The following is a 24,738-nucleotide window of genomic DNA, read 5'->3' on the forward strand; positions in this document are numbered from 1 at the left end:
GTGTTGTTCCACCCAGAGAAGTAATTTTCTGGTTACTGGTAGAGGAGAAACAAACTCCTTATCTGGAGCTGTCCTGTAAAAAGGCACCTACAGCACAGGTCTGATCTTTATCATTGTGAGTTTTAAATGTTATAATGACTGGATTGTGTCTTAATAGAGACAATACCCTGGAGCCTAATTTTTCTCACTGTGGATCATTGAGAAATATGTTTTCCTCATGCCTGTGAAAGGCTCCTCCTCTGTGTTGATTGAAACAGCCCTGGGGTTACAACCTACACAGCTTACAAGGAATACTTAAAGATTGTGCTTAAATATCTCAAATGTCTTGTGAAGTTTTGTGCTTCTTAAAATGACAGTTGACTCCTTTGGCTTTTTATTTCTCTTCCCTACTCCCCATCTGTTTTTCCCAGCTGGAATCAGAGAAAATTGGCAACATATGTTTATAAGCAATTCTCAAATTGGAAACTGCTGCTTTATCATTAATTAGCTAGGAATTAATTAGCTACTTCTTCATGTCCTACTGGGGCCAGACCTCCCCATGGGTTGGTTTTAACCAGGTACAGTTGACTCCACTTGAAATTGCCTACATGCTTCCTGGTTTAGTTCCTTTGAAAACAGAAATAGATGCAATATCAAAATTAGAGGTGCCTGGGTACAGAAGCAGAGTGTGACCACTGATGTCACTGGGCTGGAAAGGGTTTGCTGAGTACGTGATCTACCAGGACTCACTCCACACCCTCTACATTTGTATTCTCCCAGAGCTGATGTGAGGAGTTCCAGGACACAGGGTACCCTACCTCAGCCCTGGTCACAAGGACGCGAATCAAGGTCTCTTCATCAGTCCCAGCTCCTTTCATCGACTTGTGCAAAAGTGTGGCAAAGTAACCTGGGCAGTCTTTGGCACAGCTGACTAAAGAAAACAGTAAGAGGCCTCATTATACTTGTACATTTACAGTTTGTGATTCAGCTTCAAGCAGAATTAAATAAGTAAGAAAAGGAAACTAGTGTTTATGCTTAGACACATGAGCAGGCAGGGCTTTTATTCTGAGACTGATCCCCTATCGCTATGCAAGGAGAAATCTTGGAGTATGAATGGGGATGCCCATTTTTCCACAAGAGATTACCAGCACTGAGTGCTCAGCCATTCCACAGTGAAAATGATGTGAACGAGGATGAGCATTTGTCCCCATGGGGTTCCTCTTGCCCATCCATTCTTGGGGTAGCTGCTTGTTGTCTTGCACTAAATAGTTTATTTAGCCATTTACAGCTGCTCACTCTGCAGATCACGGGAGGAAGATCTGTGAGAGCCTAAATCCAGATGGGTAACAGCAATACCCATGAGACAGGGCACTGGTGAGACTCACTGGTAAACCAGTGAGACAGGTTTAAATACTGGTCAAAGCCAACCCTAGTACTAAATTGCTGTCTAGGACCCTGTACATTTTTGTGGTGGCTGGCTAGCACACTTCTCATGGTGCCCAAGCATCTGCTGGAAATTATCACCAGCCATAGTCCCAGGGGCATCTTGGAGGTGGCTACCTGTGTTGGAGAGCAAAAAATCCAGCTTTTCCTGTGGAAAGGAGCTGTGGGTGGTAAGTTTTAGTTTTAAAACCAAGGAGTCTTAATCACTACTGGAAACTGTCTCTTTTTTCCCTGGCAGAAATGTTAGCTCAGTTTAGGGGTCGCTCAATGGCTGTTACCAGGCTGTACACAGACCCCCAACAACCAATGTCAGGTGACAGCAAGAACTAGAAAAGAAAGGTCTTGAAACTATTGCTTTTTACTTAGAGTCAGATAAGCCTTCTCCAGATCTCCAGATGTTTCACTTTTAATGGATTCTTCTATGTCCTTCCCACACACCTATGAGAAGAAAAAGGAGCCATAAGACCTTCTGTCTCTACATGTCTTCCCACTGTCCAAACCAGCAAGAGATTCAGGGCCCAATGGCAAAAGGTCAATCCAGATCCTTTAGAGCCTTTCCAAAGGAGTAATTTGAAGACAAATGAAGTTCTCCTCTGCTATAAGTGCTCACAGATCCACTGTGACCCACAGGAGAAGGTCTGTGCAGCCAGGTAAGCACAGTGGTTAAGGGATGGATAATCTCCATCAGGCAGTCCCAGGTATCTGACAGCCTCTAGGACAAAGAAGCTGCAGCTGCTTCTTGAGTGACCCCTGGTCAGCAGAGACTGTTCGAGCTTTCTCTAGCCCCTCTATCAAAGGCTCTGGATGGCTCCCACATAAATAAGATAATTTTTGGAGCTTTACCAACTCTGTGAAGTTCTGTTACTTATTGTCTTTGGCTTCCCAGGCAAAGTTTACAAGCACCGTGGTTGTCCCACAGTTTTTGTATTATTGTGTAGGGAATTGGAGAAGCAGACTGTCTCTTCAAAACAGAGTTTACCCTGACTTTTGTGAACTTCAGGAACCTCAAAGACTTTTACTTTGTTCTGCTTTGCGTATCAGGATGTCCCTGCACAATTCAAGACTCTGACTTTTAGGTCAGAACTGGGAGACTGTGTGTACAAAGCAGCAAGAGCACCATGTGAGGCTTTAGGGCTTAAGCTCTGCAAAGCACCAACCTGGTTTAGATCTTGCCCTATGTATCTCTCCAGCTGAAGAGAAGGGCATATTTGCAAGATTTGGGCTCTAATCTTGGCTGACTTTGAGTGCAGCCAGGCAGGATGTGGTGGGTTGGTTTGGGCAACCTGATCTGCTTGACTTTCAGGATCAAAAGCCAAGGTAGTTTGGCTATTGAGCATTTAACTGAACCCCCAGGGTTTGGGCCACTCCAAGGGAGAGAGTATCAGTTTGTGACTGGGTTTGTTCTCATGCCAGCAGCAGCCCAAAACTTGGATCAAGCTGCAAACCTTTTTGCAGCTATTGGTTCCTTATTATGTTGACATTGAAACGTGGTTTTGACTTGAGCTCTTTTCACCTTCAGTGCCTAAGGCTACAGTTTTCTCATGAACTCAGAGTCTTCCCAGGGAAGTTCAGGACTGTGAGCCAGAGGCTGGAGGGAGCTTCTTTCCTGAGATGTCACTGCTGAGCTTCCACCTTGCTGCTAGGAGAGGGACCTTGGATCTCCCATTGCTTTGACTTTCAGAGGTAATTTCCTAGCAAGATATCTCCATATCAGGTCAGGTTCAGGCCCAGGCATGAATAAAATGTCCCTGCTGGGTGACACAGAGGAAAGTATTCACAGCCAGGATCCTGCTGCCTCCTTTGCCTTATGCTTGGAGACAGTGGAAAGCACAGCAAAGCACCTGCACAGGCCATCTGCCTAGTGTGGGCAGAGAGGAAAAGGCTGGAGATAAACTTCTCCTCAGCCAATATGAGTGTGTGAAGTGGCAGGAACAGGAGGAGACACCTTGCCAGGCTCTGTTTAGGAGAAGAAAACTCCAGAAAAGCAAATCCTTCCTTCAGGGCAGGAGTTTGTGAACCTGTCCCTTTGCTGCAGGGGGTGGGGTACACTGTCCTGCAGCTGTGGGAAGGAGCAGACATTGTGACATTTATTTGGCTGAGTATTGTGTAGGTTGTGAAGGAGAACAGGATCTTCACTGGCAGAAGATACAGCTTCTCCTGTAAATCACCTGTTTCTCTATGCTCAGGACACAGTTGTATAAATATGTTTTTCAACATTCTTAAAGCATTCAAGAAGTTATAAAATGGCAGATAAAGTATTTTCCACTCTACATAGAATCATTTAGTTTGGAAAAGGCTCTTCAGATCATTACATGTCATTGTAGGGTCTGCACCTATATGTCAGGGCCTATGCACCCCACATTGCAGAAGATAAACTCACCTTTTCATAGGCTTGAAAAGTAGCTCTCAGCTGGCTATAGCTTCTCTTTGCTAGGACCACATTGAAAGCCAGCTCCTCTGTTCCCCAGCGGCCTTCTCCTGCCTTCAAAAGCACATGTTATTTTTTGGAAGCACTTGTTCATACACAGTAGAGACATGAGGTCAGCCAGAGCCTTTGATCCATCCAGCTCCAGGCCATGCCCCCCTTGCTCCTCTCCTTGTGCTGCCATTGCCCCCGTGCTTGGTTTGTTTAGTCCCCCTGAGGTAGCCCTTGCTGCACAGCACGGGATAAAAAGGGATTTTTGCACAACAGCACTTACTTTATACAGATCTGAGGCATCTTGCTCAGCAAGCTCTGCATCGACCTGTTGAGTCTCATCTCGGGTTGCCTGCAGAAAAGGAGATAACCGTAAAAAAACACCCAACTAAGTGCTGGTTTCATTTCAGCTCACATATATTTGTGTATCTATGGCCCTGACAGATTTTTGGTTTGGGGTTTTGCTGCCATCTGCTGACACGAGCCCGGGGATAGGCATGGTGGCACTCCTTGGGTTCACTGAACCAATCATGTGGGGTTTGTCCCCAGCTTTATGCACTGTGTGCTGGGGCCCTAACGAGATGGTAATGCTGCTGCCCCTGGAGCAGGAAGGTGCCCAGTACCTGCAGTGAAATGCTGATGGTTTTCACAGGGCTGGATATGCCCCGGTAACTGTGAAATGTTCTCCTGACTAACCTATGTACTGTGAGCATTCACCAACACTGCCATCCCTGGGAGAAATTATCAATGAAAAAAACAAAACAATAAATGTATTTGCCACTCCTGAAAGTATACAGGAGGTTGGAAAGAGCTGTACCAATGCTTCCCAGAATGAGAATCTAAACTGTGATGTATTTAGTGACTGTTATGTCATTAAACTTTTTATTTATTCAGTCTTCTCATTTCTCAGGGCTGTCAGATCAGACTGACCAACACATTGCACTTCTCAATGTGCTCCTATTTCTCTTAGTTATAATGTGTCCTTATGAAGGTGTTGATTTTTTGCTTTATTTCATGAAAGGGGTTTAAAATAAAAAGTGTTCTAATGAAAAATAAGCTTTTTTTGATGAATGAAAAACTAGCATAATAGCAATCTCTTTCTTAGTTGTTCTGTATCTGAATTCTAAAGTCCTTAGCTGAGATGCAAATAAAATTTAATGGTTCAGGGCAAAATTCAGAATAATGGGACCATGACCTCAAATGGGTAGTCTAGCTTTTACCATGGTATAAATAACAGTAAAACAATCCTGGTTTTTTTCAAAGTATCAATATTTATAAAACTATCTGTGGTTTCATAAACAAAAATGGTACATAAACAAAAATGGTACATATTAAAAAGCCATAGATTTGAAAGGCTCTTATACTGAAGAATGCTGTTTGTTTACTGTAATTACCTCATTATTATATTACATATAATAACTGCATTATTATAAATGCCAGACAATACTTATTATGGTTACTCAGAGAAAAAAGGAAATATCTCTGTCAGGCAGCTGCATAAGAGGAAAGTCCCCAGCCTTACCTCTAGCACCATGACTAATATCTTCCGTAGGGAGCCACTGGTGTCACTTTTAACATCAGACTCCAGATCCCTGTCAAACACTGGGAAGAAAGAAAATCTGTGAGAGTTCAACCAGTGAGAAAGGATTTAAATGAAGGTGTTTGAAAGATAAAACTACTTACAACGCTTGTAGGCCTCCTTTATGTTTACAATTTCCTAGGGAAACAAAAAAATAAATAAAGTAATAATCAAATTAATAAATAAATAAAATATGTGTTATTAATTAATAAGTAAATGAGCAAACAAAACACCAGCAAGTCAGCACCATGCCTGTAGTGTGTGATGTCACCGTCATATTTTCTGAAAAATCCCCTTACCCAGGATTCTTCTCCTGGGAAGTGGAGAAGCCTCACAGAAAAAGGAAAACAATATTATCTCTCTCTATTTGCTTCTCCTGTGTTTTGCTGCTTTGGAATGTAGTTGGAGATTGTTTATCCAGCATGTGAATTGTTTTAACTTAATGACCAATCACAGTCAAGCTGTGTCAGGACTCTGGAAGGAGTCATAAGTTTTTCATTATTATCTTTTAGCCTTCTGTCTGTATCCTTTCTCTATTCTCTAGTATAGTTTTAATATCGTATTCTTTGATATAATATAAAATTATAATATAATAAATTAGCCTTCTAAGAACATAGAGTCAGATTCATCATTTCCTTCCTGCCACAAGGGACCCAGAAAATACCACAGAGTGAAGCGCAGCAACCACGGGGGTGGGAGAAGTGTGAATTCCCAGTCCCCGTGAGGACAGCACTTTGAGGGGTGCCTGACTCCTGCAGGTGTCCCTCTGGTTTTCCCTGCATTTAGGCAAGAGCTGAATAATGTTTTTTTAACGAGGATCGTGTTCCTTTACCTCTGAACCATCAGAGCAGTGCCAAAGCTGCCCTTTAACATGTGTCTGGGGATTCTTCTCACCAGTGTTGCCTCTGTGCCATTCAAGGAAGGAAGGAGCAGGATAAAGGAAGGGATGTGAATTTTATTGGTCTTAACTCCTGTTAGAATTTCAGCTCTAGTATGGCAATCTTACTGCTGCAAACACTGGCAAGAGGCATTTCAGCCACAGGAGCTGGACTGATCCCTGTTCCTCCTCACAGGGATCCTGTTGGTGAGCTCTCTGCCCTGCTGCCCAAGGCAGGTCCCACAAGGCGGTGCCCCGACCTTGTTGCTCCGAGTGCAGAGGATCTCAATCAGCAGCGACTCGTCTGTCCCAGCTCCCTTCATCGCCCTCCGAAGCTCTCGGGCCTCGTACTCGCAGGGCAAGTCCAGCAAAGCCAGCACAGCCTTCTCAAAGTTCCCACTCAGGTCTCCCTTCAGGTCCTCTTCCATCTCCTGTGGGGACAGTCAGGAGGGTTAGTGCAAAAGCTGAGGTGAGATTAGAGGATTTCTTAATTTGTTTCAGGGAATCTAATTACCTAAAAGCTCCTTCTCTACCAAAAAGGGACAAAACAATTTTTAAAAAGTCTTAAAATACAGACTTTTTTTTTAATACAAAAAAGATCCCTAAAAATTTTGTCTTCAATCTGACTGAAATGATTGTCCCATCTTCAAATAACAGCCGATATCAGTCCAGTTATGACTCTTACTTGTGTAAGCAAATGCAAAATAGTGTTTTGAAAAACTTAACAGGAGTTTATCTGAAATAAAATGCAGAAGCTTCCTCCTTCGAAAGAGCTGCTGCACAGGGGATCAAGCTGAAAACCTTCTCTGTCAGTTTTGGTTAAAACTGACTTCCGGGAAAAACCAGCAGATTTCTGCAAGGCATTTTTGTGCCAAGCAAACAGCATTTTTACACACACATACCCACATCAACCTTAAATCAAACTTCAGTAAGACCCTGGAGGAGAGCTGGTTAGTGCATGCTGGGGATGCCAGCTGAGGGTGCATTTGAACTCCTGTCTGCAGTTAACATTTCCTGCTCTTGACAAGGTCAGAACACTGAATGAGAAATCCAGCTCTATTATTCTCGAGTTCCTGTTGCAGACATCTCTTAGTGAAAAATCTTTCTTTAGGATTTTTCCTTCTGAGAAGCTGTGGCCTCAGAACCAGACATAAACAATAGGTTATCTGCTGCTGTGGAATGCAACAAGTCCGTCTGGATTGGGCCATCTTAGATGTTTGTAGCTGATGGCCAATCCAGGATGGAGCTCTCTCAGAGTCCGAGAGAACAGCTTTTGTTATCATTTCTTCACTTTTCCTATTCTTAGCTTAGCAGCTTCTAAAAATCTCTCCTTCTTTTTCTTTTTAGTATAGTTATAGTATGTGTATATATCTTAACATAATAAATCAAACCTTCTAATTATAGAGTCAGATCTACGTCTCTTTCCTCATCCTGAAAACCCTTGTGACCACCATCACAAGTTCCTGCTTGCACAACTGCATGTGAACACTCAACTACTCAAGTCAGAGGCTGCCATCTGTGCTGGAGCAGTTTCAACACACATCCCACAAATGCTGCAAGTTCCTGGAGCAGCAGGAGGGACATGGTACCACTTGTGCCTCCTTCCCAGGAGATTCAGGCTGCCCAGGAAAGCAGAAGGGTTGCTATGAGCTGATGTCACTGTGATGTTTCATGGCATTTGATCATTTCTAATGCCTATATGTATTAACTCTCACTATAGAGCAAAATCTATAGTATTTATAGTAACCAAAATCTGTATTATGCTTGCTGTAAATTTTACATATAGAAGGCTTTCATTCACCTTCAGTGCTGACTGTCTTATTTACACTGATTAATAAGCAAGCAGACACTAAGAAAATACCAATTTAATAATAAGGTTATTATTAATAATAAGGTTATTAATCCTGCAGCTGAATCTGCAGGATTCAGCTGTTTACTGAAACAATATTTTAGAAGCTTTATTTTTCTTACACACAAAATCATTAAGGCAGTTTATGCCTCCTGCAGAAAACAAATGCCCAATGAAACTTCTTAGTTTTGCAACATGTTCTACTTCATCACTGGAAGAAATCAATTAAACTTTTATTAAATTTTTCTATTAAACTCAATAAAAATAAAGTTGTGTGACATCAAATAGTTTGTCTGAATTTGCATCTGGTCTAAGTGGGACTCTGACTTATAATTTCCCTTTTAACTTCTTTTTCCGAATGTGCTGAAGATGAACACAAGCTGAAATATTTTCTATTTCAGTTATGAATTATTTTCTAGCTCTCCCAACTTTGATTAAAATGCTCTGATCTGGTTAAAGCTGACTTCAAGAAGATTCTGTGGCCTAAAATTAGAAAAATAATCAGTATTTTTGGAGATCAAATAAATTGCTGATTCAGAAAGTAACTGGTGTCCTCCTTAAATGCACTATGCCCTTGACATTTTCAAAAGCAGAAGCCTGTAGGATGTATTTTCAGAGGCAGTGGTTTCAAACAGAGAGGCCACTTATTTAAAAATACCTTGCTATACAATTCCTTGTACTTCTGTTTTATTTGTTGTCTCTGCTCCGATGTTCGACTTGATAAGACTTCAATAATTTTTTTTTCATTGGTTCCTGAAAAAGAAGTTGTGCATAGGGATTTTATAATCAGGAATCTAATGCAGAGGAAAGAAAATGTGACCTCTAAAGAGAAAAAAATTCCTGTACATATATCCCCAGTGGTTCCACCTTTAGGATTCACCATCTAAGATTATTTTGAGGATAATTTAAACTGTAGTCAGCTACAATGTTCAATAAAATAAAATTTCACCATCTCATGCTGTTAATATCAAAGAAATTGAGTCTTCTGTTTGAGAAGGGCAGACACTGCTCCTAATATCAGGGTTATGCCAGTGCCTACAGGCTGACATACACGTTTTTGGTGACAATGCTTGTTTGAGTAGTCCCAAGGGATCAGCCACCAGATCCAGTTTGTCATGGCATGAATGCTGTGCTGGCACAACAGAGTGAGGGCAGTGGGGCAAGAGGCCAGGCAGGCAAGGATGTGTTTGAATCAGCTCATTAACCTGAAGCCTGGATGTACAGCCTATAAAAAATTGGTTTTAATTTTGCTGAATGGAGTCAGGAAAAAGGATCTGGAACCAGTCTGAATGGTCTCAGTCTCTGCCAATGCTGTTTTGCTTGGCAGAAATCAGAGTGAAGTGTGAGTGTGGGATGCCCAAAGAGATGCAGCTGCTGTGCTGCCCATCCCAGAGGGGAGGTGAACACACAGTCCCCCTCCCAGGGAAAAGCCCTCAGTCAGCTTTGAGCTCTGACTTCTGCAATGGATTGTAAAAGCTTCCCAAAGGCAGTGACCTTGCTCTTGCACTTCTGCTGCCTTCTGCCATATAAACAGATGTTTGCACATAAACAGATGTTTGCACTAAACAGAGCTGCTGGAGGGCATTTGTTACAGCTAAAATGAGACAGGACCACAGTGATGTTACCTGGATATACAAAGGACACAACAGGGCAGCTGTGGCACTAGCACAGGGGTCCTGGTGTTAACCTGGATATACAAAGGACACAACAGGGCAGCTGTGGCACTAGCACAGGGGTTCTGGTGTTACCTGGATGTATGAAGGACACAGCAGGGCAGCTGTGGCACTAGCCCAGGGGTCCTGGTGCACTTCCATCTGAGGGCCAGCAGATGGACTCGGGCATTATTTCTTCATGACAAGAAATTGAGAATGTGAGCCAGGACAGACACATGGCCCAGCTTGTGATGGGCACTGCCCAAATGCCCACAGGATGGCAGACCAAAGGCATCAAGACATTTGCCAGGTCTGCTGATGCCCACACATCCTGCCAGTGGTCACTGCCCCACGCTCTCCTTGAGCTCTGCCATCTGATGCCTTTGTGTGGCCATCCCAACAAGGGTCTCTGACTAGCAACCAGCACAAAGGATAAAAATACAAATTATACTGGCATTCAGCAACAGCTGATATGTTTCCATCCCTCTATTAGCACCAGGTACATGGGGGACAACTTTAGGGTATCTTGCCCAGTTCTTCCTGCTTAGATCCAAGGCAGAAGACATGGTCCAATTTTAGAAGGAATTCTACTCCTGTTTGATAACATTGGGTTAAACTCTCAGTTAGGAGAGTCCTCTGGCAACTGTCATGAGAGGGCTCAGTTGGTAGGACAGGAACAGTTCCTAAAACTCAACACTTAACCAGCTGATTCTGAATGTCACTGCCATACCAGGAAGAAATGCTTAAATACATATTAACTGTGCAAATAATTGGAGTGAATTAATAACTTACTGATCATGTATGCTGCTTGGATGTTCTTCCTTTACTGAACATTGTCACCTCCATGGACCTGAGGATCCCATGAAATGCTATACATTCCTCACTCACATCAGTGCAGTCAGGCTTACTTCAAACTACCTCAGAAAATGGTGAGGGACAATTATTTTCAGTTAAAAATCACTGGTGATGGTTGAAATCACTGTAAATTCCTTTCAGCTGATGGAGCTGCAGTGGGCTCTGATGAAATATGGAGGTGATGATGTTCTTTACTGGTCCCTGGAGGCCTGAGAAAGGATATCTAACCTGACTAGCTGGACCCTGTGACTGTCAAATTAGTCCTGGCAGCTTGATGTTCCTGCCACAGGGAACAAATATCATGTTTATCCTAATGCTCTGGAGACATGCAATTATCAAGCTAGATCTTACCAGTCTTTACATCTTCATGGGTGTGAATGTTCTTTAAGTCAGTATTTGACAGAAAGCATAAAGATTACCTAAAACTGGTTGGAACAGTTGGTTTGCCTAAGTTCACGTATATGCTTTTTATAATATTGAACTGCCCTTTGCACAAAGTCCTAACATCTACAAAAGTCTTTCTTACCTGCTCCTTTGCAGGCACTGTGAATTTTCTTGGCATCTCGCTCTGCATCAGAGCCGTGATGGTGGCGCTTGTGGGCTGACTGGGAAGAGAGAGAGACACAGCAGAAACATGGGAAACACATGGGAAACACATGGGAAACACATGGGAAAAACATGGGAAAAACATGGGAAACACATGGGAAAAACATGGGAAACAATTCTGCATTAGCATGACAGCAGCTTGGGCCAGGTCCTTGCTTGATCTTTGTTCACACCATCTAAACCTTGAAGTTCAGGCTGGGCTTTGCTGAAATACTCTTTCTATCCCTAGGGTTCCTGGAACTGATCCACAAGTTGCTGTCACCACATAAAAACCACAGTAGTCTATACAACTTTGTCACCATATATATATATATACACACATACATGTATATATATACACACACATATATATATGTATATATTATGTATGTGTATATATATATATATGTGTGTGTGTGTATATATATATGTATGTGTATGTCACCCTACATAACATGTCACCATATGACATACATGGCCTATAGAACTTTGTTCTGCCAGTTCTGGCCTATTCAAAGAATTTAAGGATAATAACTTCATACTAGACATCTTTATGCCAGATCAAATATTATTGGTTTGTACCACTTTAACAAGAGGCCAATACAAACACCTTAGCAGAATCAGGACCTATCTCTGTAGTACATTTTTAAGTACTGTGAACACTCCCAGTCATCTGGATAAAAACTGCTCCTGAAAACCTTTCTTGTATTGATGCATTCATGCAAACAAGATAATTGAAGATACATAATGTGATAAAGCTGGGGTTTTTTGTTGTTGCTGAGGAAGTGATTTTTGTTTATTTTTTTTTTATTTTGGCAAAATAATACATGTGGGCACCTCAAGCTAAATTTACAGGGACAGATAATAACTCAAAGTCCATAGCCACTGCAGCAGTTTACAGCCTGACATATCAGTGTAAACAGGAAACCATGCCTGCTCCTTGTGTTCTGAGTTAGCTGTTAATCTCCCAAGCTCTGAGTCACAGGGGCTGCAGTGCTGGTACACCCTCCACTCTGCTGTTTCTCAGAAAAGAGTAGAATTATCTGAGACCACAATGACAGCAACAATTTCAGCTCCTCTAACATGATTACTCAAATATTTTAAATGCCCAAACTCTAAAGCAGTAGCAGAACAGAGGTTCTGGGCTCCTAAGTCAAGCAGCACAAGCCAGGATGCACACCACAGACTTAGGGTCTAAGTGGGCACTGGCAGTGCTTTGGCATTTCCATTTAAAGAGCAACACGTGGATCAGGCTGCTTGCTTTGCAGGGCTGCCAGGCACTGGCACACCACTGTTAATTAAGAGTTATGATACTGCAGAGCATGGCAGTCTGATTTTAAGCCCTTCTGAAAATGCCACCAGCCTGCTGAGGAGCAGAAGAGGTTAAATGGCTGATTAACCTCCTTGTCTCTGGGAGTAGCACAGGGCAGAGGCCATTCCTGAAAGACATTTGGCACAACATCCTTCTGCTTGTGGAATAAAGATAATTTAGGCACATGCCCATGCCCATCAGGCCAGAGAACAACATGTTTTATTTACAAGTACAGATACAGTCTGAAAGTCTGTTTGTTGGTATGCTTCAAAAGTTTCAGGCTGCCATCTAGTAGTTCTGGTGAAAGAGCTACAACTCTGGCTAAAGGGGTCCTCTGTCAAAAGGCAAAGGGTCAGCTCTCAAGCAGGAAAGCTCAAATCCAGTCCCTACACTGCTTTACCAATGTGCCTTTGTGATTGGCTGAAGCCATTTAGGTACCTGGCTTTTCCAATGCAGTTAGCAGCTAGGAGAGAACCTACTGCTAATGGTAGCTGAAAGACAAAGTTATTTTTACAACTATAACAATTAGTAAGGTACAATAACAATGTGATAATTTCACTCTACAGCACAAGGTAACACTTTGATTGCCCCATCATTATGACAAATGTGGCTTTTAAAGATGTATCCTACTGTATGCTCACACAAATTTTCCTAAACCTTTCAAACAAGATGGAAATAGCTTCATATACATAACTAATATTTTCTAGTGGAGATTTTATTTAACAGTCTTCAAATTTCCCAAGAGTTTGGGTCAAAATGGAAAGGGAAAAAACACAAAATTAGAAAGCAGATGCACTGGTAACTATTCAAAATGAATTCCGTTCACAGTTTTCTATTATGGCAGAGTGTAGGTGCTTCTTCAATGGCATCACGTACAAAGGAAATGGACTGACAGGCTGAGAGGGCTGGGCTTGTTCAGCATGGAGAAGAGAAGGCTCCAGGGAAACACTCTTACTTTGGCTCTGTACTGTTAGTGTGCCTATGGTAGATTTTGCTTCTGTGTTAGGCAGCCAGTACTGAAGTTGTTCTAGAGTTGGTTGCAAAGCAAACCAAAAGGACCAAACAAGCCAGAAGAGAAAAAGGAAAATCCTGTAGCACAAAATACAGAGAAAAGTGCTAACATATAAAATGTAGATATTTTACTACTTTGTAGTTATCCATGTGCTATTCTAATTTATAGACTCTCAGATTCCCTGCAACAATAAGAGTTGAGAACTGTTGCTTCACATTCACTGCCTCCTGACCTGGGACAGAAGGTGCAGTGGTGAGAAGAAAAAGGCTTCATCTGGGATTGTCTCCCACTTTTCAGACATTGAGCCTGGACAGAAACACCTGCACAAACACACAAAGGCAGGAGCTGATTTGTCCTTTGCCTTGCCTTGCCCACCAGAAGTGCCGGGCTGTGGGAATTGCCCTTCTCATCCTGGCGCTGCCTCTGCAGCTCCCACTGCCCCAACCCACTGCAGGTGCACCTGGTCATGGTCAGCTCATGGCAGGGCTTGGAGAGAGTGGTTTGGTCTCTCATGCCTTGATGGCTGGTCAGTTATCCTCAGGTTTAGTGAGCCCCTCACTCCTAGGTACAACTGGTACTGTAGGTGTTGTGTTTGTGTGTGGCACAGGTGCAGCAGGCAGGAAAATGGTACCACCAGAAACTGAAATAATATTGTAGGTTTATGATTATTCATAAAGACAGGTTTTTGATTATTCATAAAGATATAAACACAGAAACATTTATTTTCAAGGCAAAAATCATGCAGAAATGAAGGCTTGTTTCAATGTTCAGGACATGTTTGTTTTAAAGCATCAGAAGAATTTATTCAGCTCTGCTAAAACCTCTGTCTTCAAAAAATTCACTGCAAAACATTAAATGATGCACCTGGGGGATATCATTCTGTTAGTACTGTGTGAAATAGCAGCATCATCTTTATAGAGGGAAATCTGACACTGTGATAAGTGACTGTCAAAGCCAGCTGAGAAGCACTGGCTAAAATTCACTTCTTACTGAGTCCCATCCTTGACCTTCCCACTGACACAGCTTCCTAATGCAGGAGAGGGAGAGCTGTGTCAGAGCTGTTTCAGAGACTCCTTACCCTGTGGATTCTGTCAGGTGGATTTTCCTGTAAGGGATACATGGCAAATTCAATTGATGTTTAATACCATTTGTAACCTGTAGTCATTTTTCTTCTAAAAATATGGGCAGAACCACTTCAATACAGTTATTTTTTAGAGTTAGAATTTAGATTAGATTAGATTAGATTAGATTAGATTAGATTAGATTAGATTAGTTACTGACTTAGAAGTATTCTAGCAAATACTGAAATATCAGGTGGACAGACTGCGAACAACTTTGAAGCTAGGGTGTAAGGGAACTTGCTTGCACAAATTGGTCCAGCTCCATCCACTCATTTATTTAATTTTCTTCTCATTCCTCTCCTATAGTTCTATATTAATTAATGCAACCACAGTTCTGATGGTAAAAAATATTCTTTTCACTTCCAGCATAGTTGTATTTATGGCCTGTGTCAACTTGTTTTCTCTCATTCTGAATAGTTTTTTGTCTTATTCAAGCATGTTTTAGACAATGACCTGTTTCCCTTGCAGCTTTGGCTAAAATTGCCAGAGATTTATTTATATTAAACTGGACAGTTTATAAAAGATCTAAAACAAACTTGCTTTGTTCTAACTTGTTTTAAAGCACACCAAGTAGTTTTTGCTACTATAATTTACGTCTGACTTCAGGGAGCTGTAAGCTGAGTTTATAGTTGAAGATGATCTGTAATGCTTAGAGAAGCTTTGTAGATTTTTCTTTGATGTTTCAGCATGTGGAACCCTTATGGAGCACAAATAAACAGTTTAGCAAAGGCCAGCAAACCCAAAAGGATGTGGTGGGGGTAGGGGAACAAGAGCTCTGATGGATTCAAGGCATCAGGAGAGGCATTGGTAGGTTGCCGCAATACATTGCAGACACTCCTAAAATCTAGAGCTTTCCTCAGGACAAAGACAATTAAGCTTGCAGGAGATACAAAGTGCTCATCTGTCAGTAGGCAGGAACAGAAGTGCTGCCATGAACATGTCAGGTAGTTTCCTGTATTGCAAAAGAGAGCAAAAACAGCTCTCTGAAAACAGCTGATAATACAGCTTGAGCAATCACAGCTATTTTTCCATTTCCATGATCTCATGCAGATGCCACAAGGCTGCTCAGGAACAGGTTTGGGGAGGAGTTCTGTCAGAACAATGAAAGGAGCAGCTGCTCAGGGTGCTGGTCACCTGCTGCAGCTCTAACAGTGGTTGATGCTGATGATGTACATGGATAAATGCAGGCACAGACCCTTAAAGAAGATCACTGGGAAGAGCCAGGAGGAGCATGGCTGCTGACCAGAGCAGATGAGATCAGCTCCAGTAGCTGTAGAAAAAGCTCTAAAAAGAGCTGGATTGATGCAGGTATGCTGAGTGCCTGCCCCAGTCTTCATTTTTGCCAGGTACAATTTATGTGCTTTATTTAGTGGCTGTCTAACTTCAAGCTTGTCTTTGGCTGCTGTTTAACAGAAATAAAAATTAAATCTAAAAGTGGCAGCAGACAGGGCAGACTGACTCAGCCATGCTCTTTACAGCATTAACTCATACACTTGGGTGAGATCAGGAACAAAATTTAGGGCAGTATTTAGTTGTCTAAACATAGGTCTGTGGTGCTGTTAGAGATGTCCCAGGGTAAGGTGCCTGCTGCCTGTCAGACATCAGTGGTCTCCTGTGGGCCTGCACCCATCAACCTGGTGGGAATTTCTCACATACCTGAGAGCATCACCAGTGGGCACTGGGGGTGGGCGACACAAACATGCCAGGGTTTTCCCACCCATTTTCTTCTTCTGCACATATATTTAATCATGTTCAAAAAAATGCATTGGAGAAAAATGAGGTTTTAAAAAGAATGGCAAAAATAGTTCCATGTGCATCAACCTGAGCTTTCCTTTCTATCAAGCAGGTGAGCACCAGCAACCTCTCTGCCTGATTTCCCAGAGATTTAGAGCTCCTGTCTGCCTGATTTTGGTTCAGCTGTTCACTGCAGCTGAAACAATTCCTGTGATGGGCACAAGCACAATGGCCCAGCACTGTGTGGATTCTCTGGTGTCTTAGAAGGGTTGAGTTCATGCCTCCATCTTTTGTTCAAGGGATTTCTAATACAGTTGCTCTGTTCTTAAGATTTACAAGACACATAACAGGCACTACTAATTTTGAGATTAGCACGTTGCTAGTGAATTAATCTAAGGTTGTCTGGTGGGTTCCAACGTTTTTAGCTAGGATAACAGATATATTCATATTGCAGAATCTTGGATCCTCTTCCATCCTGTTTCTTTGGGAAGCCAAGTCTCAAAGAATCCATAATATCCTAAAGGTGAGAACAGGAATACCAGAAAAACAAACAAACAAATAAAACAATTGAAAACCCATCCTAGATTGGAAGCTATAGAGACTGTTGAGGTTTCTGAGTTCTCACCATGCACAGACACTGAGCCACCAGCTCAAAGAGCTTTGGGGAGTCTCCAGCTAATGAACCATCTCTCCAGCCCAGCACTGTGAGAGCTGCCAGGACTGGTCTGGGCAGAGCTTCTTATTCTTCACAGATATTTAATTATTGCTCTAGGCAATGGTGAAGTGAGTTGACATCTCAAGGTGCCTTCCAGTTCTGTGATTCCTGCCTTTATCTTTTGTGTGGAGAAGGAAATTTATTTTCTCCATGTACCAGGAAATATTCCAAACCATGTAGTCACCCTGTTAGTGTAACAAACAGCAGGACCGGGGTGTGCATCTCATTGGTTAAACTGTATCTAATACACTTGGATCACAGAAGACAGCTTTTGGCAAATCAGCACCTACATGATTAATTTTTTATAAACACACATATAACCAAGATTAATTATTTATCTTGGCAGAAGTCTTTAATGAGCTATAATGCAACTGGAATCCAGGGTTAACTAGATTAACAGTAATGACTAGGGGAAAAAGAAAAGGACATGTGTTCCTAGATCTTGTGGTTAAAACCTTCTAGTGTGCATCACATGCTGTCAGGATAACAACCTGTTATCAGAAGAAACTCCGAACTCCCACCCAAAGGAGTCTTTAAGACAACCCAAACCTCATCACTCATCTCAAGCATTTCCATCCTTGGAGAATAATAAAGCACAAGAGCAAACATAGGAGTAGGCTGCTGCATTTTGATCCTGATCTACTTCCAAAGACAGACTGAAAACCTGATGCTACATTTGTACTACATCCATAATCTGATTTACTAAAACAAACATTCCCAGTCACAAAAGGTTGACCTGCTGAGAAAGCTCAAGACCACCAATCAGAAAGGACAAAAAAGCAGATAAAGCCCATTTCACTGCAGTGTGTGAGTACTCCCATGAGAAAAACTTCCAAATATTACAGCTCTTTAATATAATAGCTAAGCAAAAGAAACAAAGAGCAATTACTGGTAGGCAAGGTCAGGTCTCATCTAACTGGGAAAGGCCACTCAGGGCGAGGATATCTCATCATTAGCAGATGATGTGTTCACTATCTCCTATCATCCTTCCACCAAAGTAAGGGATTCTTCTGCAAGCTTTTCTTCAGTAAAGTTCAAGTTCTGGGGCTAAATCATTCAGGGAGAAATTTCTCTGAAATGTAAAGGCTTTTACACACAGGTCAGAGTAGATGGGCACTAACATCTAAAAGTAAACAGCTATGGTGTGTTGGCAGCAGGGCTGTATCAGCAAGCACTGGGTTTTGTGCTGTGGTAATAAAAAGGTGGGGTTGACAAACACATTTTTGATAAATGAATTGGCAAAGTTCAACCTTAAGAAGTGTCCTTTTGTCTGCAAGGTTCCTTCTTCACCTGTTTTGTAAAATGTACCTCTCATTTTTGTTTGTTTGAGCATTTTTCTCTGTCAACCACAATATGCAGCTGAAAAATTGCCAACTGCCTCCTTGCCTGCTCAGAGAATGGTATCAGTGTCTCCAAATGCCATCTGCCATCTGCCAGCCAGGCTGTCATTCTCCCAAATCCTTGTGGCTGTTCTGTGTCTAACAGCTGCATGACAGCCACACACGCTGTCAGCTTGCTTGTTCCTGATGGTTTGGTGCTATCAGGATCAAAACAATTTCTATATGAATTCTATACTGAGTAATACAAATCTGTAAATTTTATGGATTAGTCAACAACCTTTGCAATGACTCTGTTACTCTTTCCAAACTGAGAGGTGCAAACCTTATTTTCTACATCTGGGACTAAACCTGCAGTGACAACAAGATCCTAATAGAATCAGTCACAGTTACTTTTTCCTATTACAAACAAGTGGCAATGGTGATGATAATTGCTCTAACAGTTATTCAAACTGCAAAATTAAAACCCTTTTTCTCCTACAAAGTCCCTCCTGTTTCTAGTAGCTGTTAATATATCATCTATGATTGGTTTTTTATCCAATTTATTCATGCTCATCACCATGACAGAGAAACCCACAATTAAGAGAAATATGTAAGTTTGGGGTGGTTTTCTCATGGCTGAATTTGGTATTGTCCAGTTTTAATATTTTCAAAACTTTTTGTGGCTGATGGAACACGTTAACTTTTAAAATCTGTTAGCTACCAGGGCAGCATGCAGTGGGAATGCTGAAGCTGCAAAACTGCAGCTTTTATTTTTAGAGGGCTCAATCCAGATGCTTAAATAGAGACACCTCTGAGATGTGTGAGAGCACCCAGCACCTGCATGGGGCTGGCAGAGGGGACGTGGGTCTGACAAGGACCTGACTCACCTGGTGGGGCTGCTGAAGCCAAGGCAGGAAAGGATGCAGGAAATCTTCAAAGACACCATGCCTGTGGTTAGACATGAGTCATGCCTCACATCACTTCCCTTGATTACTTATCTAGCAAATGGAAGCCATACAAAATGCAAACAAATGGCTTCATTCACCACAGATAAATCAAGTTTTTCAAGTTGGCAATAATTCTTTGTTATGATGGGGGCAGACTCCTTTTATTTTACTGACCATACCTGGTTGGAAGACAATTGGATAACAACATATTTTGCCTTTTTTCAGCTGAGATAAGAGATTTTTAACTCAAATGTTCTTATGTCTTATTAAAAATTTGACACCTCAGTAAGACTTATGATGAGCTAACCTTGATGGAACTGAAGTACATTCTTGTGTATGCCAGCATGAAAGCTAACGTGACTTAAGAACATCTACACAGGGCTGAAATCCATGGGCACAATCCTTGGGAACATCATGCTCACCCTTCAATGTATTTTAAAGCTCAGTTATTTAAAGGGACAAGAACTGGAAGGATGTTGCACTCCAGCAGGGAAGCCCTAAGATGACATGCTTCACCCCCTGGTCCCTTCATTGCTTCTAAAATACAACTCTGCAAGACACTCTATCTAAACACCATCTGTACATTCACAGACACACAGAAATGCTGTTCCTGTACAGACATGCACGTTTAGTGTCCAGCAAACCAACTGTGCCTACAGAACTTGGAGGTTTGTGTGTCTAACGCCTTTCTACCTCACAGGAAGGAGGTGAAGGAAGTTTCAAAATACTCCCAGATCAGCTGAGTCACCTAAAACAGCAGTTCATATACCACAATCAATGGGCTGTCCATTGCTTTAGCCACTACTCATAGTTAACAATAAAGGCAGAGTCATTTTCTGGATAGCAACTGTTGAAAATTTTATATTATTTGAAAGTAGCAAAGTTCTTGCTTGACACAAGTAGTTAGAGTTGTGGGGCTACAAATTGAACTTTATCTGAACCATATGGCTATGTTGTGTAAGTCAAAGATGGATTACAGAGAAATCCAGAGCTAATAATCTCATAATTAAGAACAGTAAAGATAGATTGTAGTGAAATGTGAACAACCAGAACATTAGTAATAGTTAGAATAGAAAAAGTTAGCAGCTTTTAAAAATTAGCGGCTAGAGTGGACAGCCCATTGATTGTGGTAATGAACTGCAACAACCATATTCCAATGTGCGATACAGAACTGACCAAAACCCCCACCAAAAGCACCTCAGGGCATGTGAAGATGACCACATAGCAACCACCTGGTAACAAAACAGTGACCAGTATAGAGGGAGAAGAATCCTAATATTACCATTGGTCTGGAGTGTTGCATGAGGAATGGGGAGTTTAGATTGTGAGGGTTTACTTGCCAAGGGGTTTCTTTGTTCAGGGTCCCTCTTTTGAGGCACCTGAGCTTGAGCTACCACATATCATAACTGATTTGTGTCAATACCCCACCTAATGGAGATGAGAGTCTAGTAAAAAAAGCTTCTTTAATAGTAACAACAGAACTTGGTAGAGTATATAAAAACTAGAGAGTTAAAATTAAACTCTAAAACTCTAAACTCTAAAATTAGAGTCCAGATAATTTGGATTTTTTAAAGTTTTTGTAAAACATAACTGCTTGACCTATTTACATCATGTAAAACATAAATGTAGCAACTCTGATATTTCAAATGGGTTCTATTTTTTTTTTTTTTTTGCCACAAATGCATTGCAACTTTTTCATGGGTAGCCACTTGTTAACACCTACTGCAGCAGCACTCACAGGACAGTCTCAGATGTAAAAGGAACAGCAAATATCCTGGATAATAAGAGACCATGGGAATGAAAAGAATCTGCCACAGATCTTCCCTAGTGGGGGGTAGCTAAACAAGAAGTTATTTCTGTCTTCTGCTGACTGTGGGCTTATGGCCAGGGGCTGAACAAGAATCGCCTGTCCCTGAGCACTGCTCTGCCAGGGGAAGCAACAAAGAGCAATTGTGGAGCTTTGTGATGAGATAATTAAATTATGCTGTGGTAATACTTCTACTAGGGAAACATTTCTACAAGGGCAGTAATGTTTATAGGCAACAGAGAAGTCCTTGTGAGTTTTGTGAGCTTATGTCCCAGAGGGCTCCTTGGGCAGACATGTTCTCCAGGTAATACTTACTTTTTGACCTTCAAGTTGTCAAACCATGTGGCCCACAACAACCTGCCATCCCCTTATACTACAGAGTCATCCCTGGAAGAAGGTTTAGTCTGCTTTGCAATGACAAGATGAAAGTCAAGGGTGTTGCAGAGAATCTCAACAAATTTGAATTAAAACCAAAGAGCTCACCCCACCCCAAGGTTAATTAAACTCACAAACACCATGGAATCATGCATCAGCAGTCTTCATGGATTTTTGAGAGACAGAAGATTTTTAAAAATTTACACAATTTCACGTAAGTAAAAATCAATCAAACTTCTCAAATTATAGAATGAAAACCATTGTTGTTATTCCCAAATTGTCCCCAAAGCATCTTCCTTATAGCAGAGCAGCTATTGAGATTTCCAGGTGGATTGACTCTATTTGTGTTAATATTAAGGACATCAGATCCACAGATAAGCTTGATACAAGACTGCAAACACAGAAAATAATTAAGAGACTTTAAATTGCCAAGGATGTGCAGCCAAAAACATTGCTTGATAGGAGGGAAAAAGTTCTGGACCGAGTTCAGAGAGTAAAAAGCAGATGAAAATATGCAGATTTGGAGTTGTAATGTTGCATCAGGTGCAGCTCTTAATTGGGAGCTCAGCTTCTTAGAGAAAGGTACACTTTAGGGTTAGTTGGAAAAATTTTCTGAAAGCATTTTTTCCAGTAACATTTGATATTTTTGTTCAAAGTAACATGTTCAGGAAGATATGAATTTTGATGAAAGCTCCATTTTAAAATGAGACATTCTGACAGAGCTGAAAAGTTCAGTTTTAACATCCACATAATGGAAGCTTTTCACTGAAGAACGGTTAGCTTTCAATGAGAACTCCATTTAAAAATGATAGTTAAAAAATATTTTAAAACCTAAACTCATTTAACCAAATAAAATACCTCATTTGACACAGATGATTCATTTTATATTTCTCCCAGCAGAAGCTATTAAATAAAAATTTAACTTCTGAAATTTCAAAGTGGATAAAATTCTGTTGTTGTATTATTCAACAGAATGAAACAAGCCATTTTTACCCAGCTTTCTACCACAAAAGAGAAGCTGCCTCTGTGCATTGCAGAGCCTCCCAAAGCCACCATAAACCACAGCAACAGGCGCTGCAGCAGCACAGTGCCCCTTCCATCCTCCACAAAAGAAGCTCTTACTGGCTCATCTGCTGACAAACTGGCAGCCCCTGCGGCTGGTTTCCGTATATCCTCTGCGAGTTTGTAAGTCTGGCTCTGGAGGTTTAGAAAACACAATGCATGAGACACTCATGAGCCTGTGGTTACAAAACATGACATTAGGAGAAACAGCAAACTGCAGCTGGAAAGCTCTGGCAAGAACTCTATTTTATTTTCTGCTCTTCCAGAAGCAGTTCTCTGACACTGATGCAGCCATTTCTTCCAGATTACCTGTAACTTTCTAGGAACAACAGAGCGATGCAATTCCCAGATGAGTCTGGACTGAATGACAGGATTCTCTTCCAGCATGGGATCACCCCTGCTCCCACTGTAGCCTGCAGCACAACTGTGGTGTACTGCACCCAAATCCAAACCACCTAATCCAGCATGGAGCTCACACACCTGCTACAGCTGCCCGAGCTGCAGCGCTGTGATCACTCCTGCCACAGATGCACCCCCTCTGGACAGTTCAAATGTGAATGGAGTATGTTTGCCCTGCACTGCATTCCATGTGTTGTGCACTGAAACGCTCTCCAGGACCCTCAGGAGATGCCTGCCCTATGAAATGTGTGTGTGTCCTGTGCAGCAGGAGCCTCCTTGGCTGTGTCTCCTGGGCACAGGTGGAACTGCTGCACACAGGCAGTGTTGCTGATCTGCTCACTCCAATCCCCTTAGCAAACAGCCAGTCTGCAAAAAGATGGTGTGGATATGGGACCAATATCCCATTCACAGGGAGAAAAAAAGCTCCTTGGATTTGTAGCTGGAGCTTTATGCAGATGGGGTGTATGCATGGTATGGGGTGTCTTGCTCACTCTGCCAAAGAAAATATCCTGGGGAGCTGATCCAAAGCATCAGAACCTTGGCATGTCTCCAGGCCTTGCTGAATTTGGATTTAAGAAATAGTTACATGATAATATAAACCTTACAGAAACTCACTTTAGCCTGTATCAGCAGGCAGGCTGTCTTCTATTGATACACACTGCAAAACTGCACAGATTCTGCATTCAAGGAGAAAATGCACTGCTGAATAAATATTGCTTTTATCCACTAGTTTCAAAATTGGAGGTAAGACCCCCATCTTCCTCAGCAGAAGCTACTTAACTTGCGGAGGAATTACTCAGAGCTGTCACACAAAAGTTTTTGACAATCAGGTCATTTTGATGTTAAATGTCTTCATGCAGACAAATGTTACCAAAAATTGTCTCAGTCAAACATCATAGACTACTTTGATGCAGTATATCCCCACACCTGGATTTTAATTGGGACCTTCTGTAAATACTACACTTTGAGATTACTCCTGTCCCGATTGTTCTGTGAGAAACACCCAAATTTTGAAAGTATTGGCCTTTGAGACAGGAAGTTTTTCATATTTCTTTAGGAAATTATTTTAGTGTTCAGAATATTCCAACACAAATTTTCTAAACTAACCAAAATTAGTTTTTCCAGGGCATCCTGTACATAATTTCTTTTTCTCAAAATGAAAGTGCTGCCCTGTTTAAGACACAAGGAGTTTTAAAGCACTCAGGACTTGTGTGTTGCAGTAATAATTTCATTATTCATGTACTGTAATGAAGCAATGTAACCAGCTGCATATAAGTTTCCCCCACAAAGTAGATTTTGAGTTTAAATCTTCACTTGCAGCTGTATTAATGCCACATAAAGTGAAAATTGACAAAAATAAAACCAGGAAATCATTGCATTCTTGACAATCCAAATCAAGTGACTACTTACATGTGAACTGCCCATTTTTGCTTAGCCTGAATGTGGAAGGTGCAACTCCTCTGCTCTTCAATAAAACAAACGTGCAGTTGGAAAAGATAAATACTACCTAAACCTGGGTTAATCAATAACTTCAAACATTATTTGAATTCTAGTCATTGCAAGGTGGGGTGTATTCATCATTGCATGGTGGATTTATTATCCCTACTATCTAATATCACATCCTGTTGTGTCATGGAGCTGACTGCTTTCTCCAAGGAAAATCAGGATTTCACAATGTAAGCCTCAATATTATACATACT

At 41.5% G+C, this 24,738-nt stretch overlaps 1 protein-coding gene across 1 annotated transcript in view; it reads right to left on the bottom strand.

Annotated features, from left to right (window-relative positions):
• Positions 1-24,510, bottom strand: part of ANXA13 (annexin A13) — a 25,227-nt gene extending 717 nt beyond the window's left edge. The window contains exons 1-10 of the mRNA XM_005420708.2: positions 24,449-24,510; positions 11,177-11,255; positions 8,802-8,896; positions 6,555-6,725; positions 5,522-5,555; positions 5,361-5,440; positions 4,122-4,190; positions 3,803-3,904; positions 1,785-1,860; positions 798-910 (exon numbers count right to left, since the gene is read on the bottom strand). Coding sequence (XP_005420765.1) covers positions 798-910; positions 1,785-1,860; positions 3,803-3,904; positions 4,122-4,190; positions 5,361-5,440; positions 5,522-5,555; positions 6,555-6,725; positions 8,802-8,896; positions 11,177-11,255; positions 24,449-24,463 — 834 coding nt within the window. The 5' untranslated portion in view covers positions 24,464-24,510. The remainder of the gene's footprint in view (positions 1-797; positions 911-1,784; positions 1,861-3,802; positions 3,905-4,121; positions 4,191-5,360; positions 5,441-5,521; positions 5,556-6,554; positions 6,726-8,801; positions 8,897-11,176; positions 11,256-24,448) is intronic.
• Between the last annotated feature and the right edge of the window lie 228 nt (positions 24,511-24,738).

Source organism: Geospiza fortis, unplaced genomic scaffold (genome assembly GCF_000277835.1).
Source record: "Geospiza fortis unplaced genomic scaffold, GeoFor_1.0 scaffold111, whole genome shotgun sequence".
Classification (NCBI taxonomy): Eukaryota; Metazoa; Chordata; class Aves; order Passeriformes; family Thraupidae; genus Geospiza; species Geospiza fortis.